At 44.4% G+C, this 6,000-nt stretch overlaps 1 protein-coding gene across 1 annotated transcript in view; it reads left to right on the top strand.

The window, feature by feature from the left end:
• Window positions 1-4,215: 4,215 nt before the first annotated feature.
• The window catches only part of PTPRR (protein tyrosine phosphatase receptor type R), a 243,328-nt gene continuing 241,543 nt past the window's right edge, over window positions 4,216-6,000 (top strand). The window contains exon 1 of the mRNA XM_019835222.3: window positions 4,216-4,516. Coding sequence (XP_019690781.1) covers window positions 4,459-4,516 — 58 coding nt within the window. The 5' untranslated portion in view covers window positions 4,216-4,458. The remainder of the gene's footprint in view (window positions 4,517-6,000) is intronic.

Here is a 6,000-nt window from a genome sequence, read left to right as displayed (position 1 = left end):
ATCTCGGGTCAGGAGCTCCTGCCCTGGCCCCGATCTAATTCTAGTGAGCTGCCTACAAGTGATACAGTGTACTTTTATTTATTTATTTATTTTTATTTTTTTTTAACGTTTATTTATTTTTGAGACAGAGAGAGACAGAGCATGAATGGGGGAGGGTCAGAGAGAGAGGGAGACACAGAATTTGAAACAGGCTCCAGGCTCTGAGCGGTCAGCACAGAGCCCGATGCGGGGCTCGAACTCACAGACCGTGAGATCATGACCTGAGCCGAAGTCGGATGCTTAACCGACTGAGCCACCCAGGTGCCCCTGTGTACTTTTATTATATATGTAGTAATACATTGTAGCAGTTTGGAATCAAATTATCTGATTGTGCATCCTAACTTTAACAACTTGCCCTTCGGTTGATTACTTATGACTTGATTTTGAGCAAGTTACTTCTCTGTACCTCAACTGTCTCATCTCTAAAATGAGATGATGGTAATGCCTCTTTGTAGGGATATTATAAAGTTTAAATGGGGCATCCAGGGGCACCTGGGTGGCTCAGTTGAGCCTTTGACTCTTGGTTTGAGCTCAGGTCATGATCCCAAGGTTGTGGGATCCACAGTGAGCATGAAGCCTGCTTAAGATTCTCTCTCTTCCTCTGCCCTTCCTCTGCTTGTGCACTTTCTCTCTCTCTCTCTGCCCTCTCTCTTTCTAAATTAAAAAATAAAATAAAATAAAAATAAATAGGACATCCATATGCTTAGAACAGAGCTTGTCACATAGGAAACGTTCAATCAATGTCAGATATCGTTATAGTTAAGGAATAATACTAATCTAAATGACTTGAGTAGGAAACTAACAGTCAGTAGATCTAATATCTCTGTTTATAGTGTTCTCAGGAAAGATGGCCAACATGAATGATCACCATCCATTTATAAGCAAATTAATGTGCAGGCTTAAAACAGTTAAATTTGTTTTGAGAAAAAGCTCTGAAAGACTTCTCTTCTTACAAATTCTCCCTGAATCTCATGTCTTAAGAAACAGAGATTATACATCTACTGAGAAAGAGAAGTCATATGTTACGAATTTCCCATTTATTTTTCAAAATGTAAATGATTTCCTTGAGGACACCACTCTGTGGGCCTGTACTAATTTCTATGGCACTCTTATATTAGTTTCCATGCCTCTGAATTGATACTAATTTGTAAAACCTTGGTGCAGTGTTTTAACTCTTTCTCCTCTAAAACACCAAAATTCCCTTCACAGGCATTAGGTCACAGAGTCAAGGGAAAGCAGCATCTAAGGACTCACAGGGAATATTGCTCAGAGTTAAGGGGTTAGCTTTTTCACTAATTGGCTAATTCACTTATTGTCCTTTGACTTCACACATTGTGGGATCAAATCCATTAGAAGTATATTAGATCGACTTGCCAAGGAATATGAATTTTTCTTAATCCTTTATCCTTTTCAAGTAAATTAATAATGAATGTCCCATCACCAAAATTATAGCTCACTCGAGGTTATTTTTACCATACTGAACTATTTTTGTAGTATATCTAGGCAATTGGAAATTGGAAAATTTTGCTGCTAAGGGGATTTTCATGCAAAGTTTAATAATTCAACTACCTGTCCCCCTGGGCAAAATAAATAGCTAGCTGACTGCTTGTTGGCAAAGTCACAGCCAATTATATTATTTGAAACTTTAAATGCTCCTCCCCTTTCTCTGAACATGCTGGAATTATCTGTAGGAGAGCAAGGGGTTCAGGGCAATGTTAGGGCATTGTTTCATTATCTTATGTGCATTTTCTTCTTGGAGACCTGTTTAAGTTTGGTAATTAGTGGGTTTTTTTTAAGTTATTTATTTTGAGAGAGAGAGAGCATGAGCAGGGGAGGGGGAGAGAGAAAGAGAAAGAGAGAGAGAGAGAGAGAGAGAGAGAGAGAGAGAGAGAGAGATCCCAGGCAGAGAGAATCTGATGGGTGTCTCAAACTCACTGATTGTGAGATCATGACTGGAGTTCAAGAGTTGAGTGCTTAACCAACTGAGCCACCCAGGTGCCCCATCATTTCTTTTTTCTTTCTTTTTTTTTTTTTAACTTTTTGTCTTAGGAAGGAAGAAAACAAAAGAAGCAAAACCATTGTAAGTGGGCTACTATTATTTCCCCCAATTCTATACAGTAACTCTAGTACCAGATGTTAGATGGGAAGGGTTAATCCTCTAAGCTTTAAGCACAGCTCAATAAATTATCTGGAATCTATTCAGTATGAACTCCAAAGAGCTAGACTAATGGCTAAGAGCTAGGCTAATGATAGAGTATTGAACTTCACCAACTAGTTGCTTTTAATTTATTCTTTTTTTGAGCACCAATTTTGAAAGAAGCATTGTTCTAATCAGTCACGATGCCTCAGTGAATAAAATTGCCAAAGATCTCTGCCATTGTGGGTCAGATTCCACTGCAGGGATTGGAAACAACATAGGGAAATGGACAATATGACAGATTTAATAAATAATTCTTTGGGTATGCTAGAAAGTGTTGCACACTATGGGAAAAGGAGACCAGGAAAAGATGAGTCTGGAGTAGGGGAAGAGGTTGCAACTTAGAGTGTTTTGGGGTGAAATAGTAGTGCCACAGAAATGGTGCAGGGTACACTCGTGGGGGTGCGTCCAGGGGTTGGGAAAATGCAGTTGCATATATCTCTATTCTCAGCATCAAAGACTTGTCTAATATTAAAATATATATGTCATTCTTTCCTTCTCCCGCCTGTCGTGCAATTCCTGGCCTTGTGTCTCAGTGTTAGAGCTGAAATAAATTATAGAAGCAATGATATGGCTGGGCTCTCAGATCCTATGACAGCTTGCCTGATTTAAGCTCTGTGGGTAGCATATTTCCTATTAGTTGTCCCAATTCACAGTGGATGGAGAAAGAAAGCATCAAGTGAGGCATGCAGTTCAATTCAACAAACGTTTATTAGTACCTCTTATTTGCCTGGAAAGGCTTTATTCAATTTAAGTGATACAAAGATGCAGAAGTTCTTATCGAGCTTTCAACTGTGTTGTAAGACAAACCACAGATAAATGAATATCTGGTGAAAAAAATGAGGCAGATGTTGTGTGTAGAAGGTAAATTCACTGTAATCTGGAGGTGGGCCAGGGCTTTCTGGAAGTGAGACCAAGGTTAGACCTTTGTAAGTTTGAGTGTGGTGGTGACGCAGGAGGAAGTTAACTGGGAAGGGGGCAAGGGCATCCCATGAAGACACAGGGGCAGAAAGGTCAGTGCTCCTGGGATGGTTAAGGGAGAGTAGACTGGCCGGGCGTGTTTTATGATTAGGAGTAATTACTTACTAGACTAATATAAGGATCTTCACCCTCCAAAGTCTTAGATGGGGGGGGGGGGGTGTCACCTCTATTGCGCAGACTGTTGTAGGCTACCTAGAGACACGAGCGGGACCAGAGGAGTCCAGTTACAGAGCTGATTCTATTACCTTTCACCTTAGAAAGGAAAATGAAGACCAGAGATAATTACCTCAATTACACATTACATCCTACTAGTCTAAAAGTATGACCTCACTTCTTTCTCTCACTATGGTCATGGACAGACTTTGGGCTTGAGTCGACAGAAAGTTTAAACACAGGGATCGAGCTGGAGAAAGGGGAAAGGGAAAGGAAAAGAGGAAAGCTGTCAGAAAGGAGTCACCCACAAGGCACGGTCCCCAGCAGGTGCTTTGGGAATGCTTCCCCAGGCAGCCCACGGTGCTCGCAAACTCAGCAAGGGTAAGATACCACCGAATTCTCTATTCGTGTGGGCAGCCCTGGGCACCCTTGGGCCAGCAGCGAGCCCTGTCCACGTGCAGAGGAGGGACTAGGGTGGGTCTTAAGGTCCTGTGGTTCCTCTGGTCAGGCCCAAATTTATCCCTCCCCACCCAGCCCCGGGTCTTAGACGGGCTCTCACTAAGAACCGCCGCTAGACGCCCCCCTCGGAGGAGCCAGCCCCCCTCGGAGCAGCCAGCCCCCCTCGCAGCCGCCGCGAAGACCCGGAGAAGTGGAATCCACTTTGAAACTCCGTGCGGCGCGAGGGCCAGCGCTGGGCATGCTCAGTTGGCGCGGCGCGTCTGGCTGCTGCTGGCTCTGCGCTGGCCCCGCGCGGAGGGCTCCGGGGCTGGCGCGGGAGTCCACCCCGCCTTCTCCGCGGCGGCTGCGGGCTTCCAGAAGGCCGAGCAGCAGCCGCCGCCGAGCGCCTCGCCCCTGCCCTGCTCCGCCCCCCTCCTAGCCGCCTCCTACTCATCCTCCCTCTCGCCCTCTCTTCGGGAGGCGAAGCTGGTGCTGGCTTCTGTCGGCGCCACAGACCTCTGCGAGCCCAGCCAGGACCTGAGAATGAAACCCGGAGACCAGAGGACCCTTGGCGGTGGCTCTTTCTAATAACACTTTGCCTGAAGTGGGGTCGTGGCGGAGTTCCCCCTCCACCGCTCAATGCAAGCACTATGCGGACAGCAGTCTGCCTCCCTGCGCTGTGCCTGCTTCTTAATCTTCACGCTGCAGGTAAGGGGTGGCGGGGCGTAGAGCTGGAGCTGTGTATGAGATGGGAAACTGCACATGCTTGAGGACTCTAGGAAAAGCTTGCCTCGCCAAGAAAGCTGTAGAAAGGCAAAGCAGGACAGTACGGACAGGCAAGGGGTGAGGGAGTTGTGCACCTGTTGGAAGACTGAGGCGGAAAACTTAAGCTAAAATCAGCTCTCGATTTTTCCTTACCTGGTACGAATCGTAGTGAACATTTTGAATATGAACACAGGTTTGCTTCCCCTCCATCTAGACACCCTCCCTAATCCTGTCTCTAGGCTATGCACTTGACTGCCAATTTTTCAGGAGACAGACAAGACATCCTGCTGAATGTAACCTTTTCTACTGCAGCGGCTACATCCTAAGGTCCCTGGGCTTAGCGAGAGCTCGCAGGGATGCATTGGCTGTAACCTGAAGGACCACATCTCCGCCCAAAAGATCGAAATACATGGTTCACGTTAATGATGCCGCTCCAGGCTCCTTTGGCCCCTGCTCTTGTCACTCGAATTTTCTAAGCCAATAAGAAGAAGGAAAGGTTTAAAATAGGGCCCCCTCTTCTCTTTCAGCATCATGGTCAGCGTCCGAGGGCACCAAACAAAAACCCAATCACAGTTTCAAGGCTGACAACCCCAGGGTAGGCACTGTCCCTGGGACAGATTTGGGGAGGACCGGCCAAGAGTGACAGTGAGACTGCGCCCAAATATAAACATATTTGACATGAGAACCAATATTAGATTTCATATGGGAGCAAACCTTAGAGGGTACCTGGGGAATTTTATATGCAATGCCACTACAGATCCTGCTTTTTGGATACATGCAGTCTCTGTGTAATGCAAGGACTTGCTGGACTGAATCCTTTATCATTTTTACACACACATGTACCAAAATAGAATATGGCAGAGAGATTTTTGGGCACCCTACTGCGACAGCAGTTGTCCATGCAGTAGTCCTGTAGCAACCAAAGACTAGATATTTTCCCCGAGTTCTCTTGTCACCCAATCACACATACTCATTCATTGCTTCACCTAACATTTATTGAGCATGTATTATATCCCAGGGATAATGAATAAAAATAAAGGCTGCAAAATCACAATTCTTGTGATATCTTTTAAAAAGAGTGGGTGAGTTCCTTTCCTATGTGTGCAATAATGCAAGTAAAATATGGTACTTCCTCATTTCTAGCTTGTGCTTTTTTAATGTATTGTGAACCTCTTCAACAAGTAATACATGAGAATATTAAGGCTGTAGTTAAGTACACATGTTAATTGTTATAATTATGATGCTTTATTGTGAAAATTTCAATAGTTCTTTGGCACCTTTTAAAAACTATCAAATAGCTTTGACTTGGTCATTAAGTTATTTGCAAACAGCTGTACTGAATCATTTTATTACTACGTCCAGTTGTTTAATGTTGAAATTTGGGATGAAAATATGCACATTGGGTTGAGTTTTATTTACATTATTAT

Source organism: Felis catus, chromosome B4 (assembly GCF_018350175.1).
Source record: "Felis catus isolate Fca126 chromosome B4, F.catus_Fca126_mat1.0, whole genome shotgun sequence".
Lineage (NCBI taxonomy): Eukaryota > Metazoa > Chordata > Mammalia > Carnivora > Felidae > Felis > Felis catus.
This window is presented reverse-complemented; position numbering and strand designations above follow the sequence as displayed.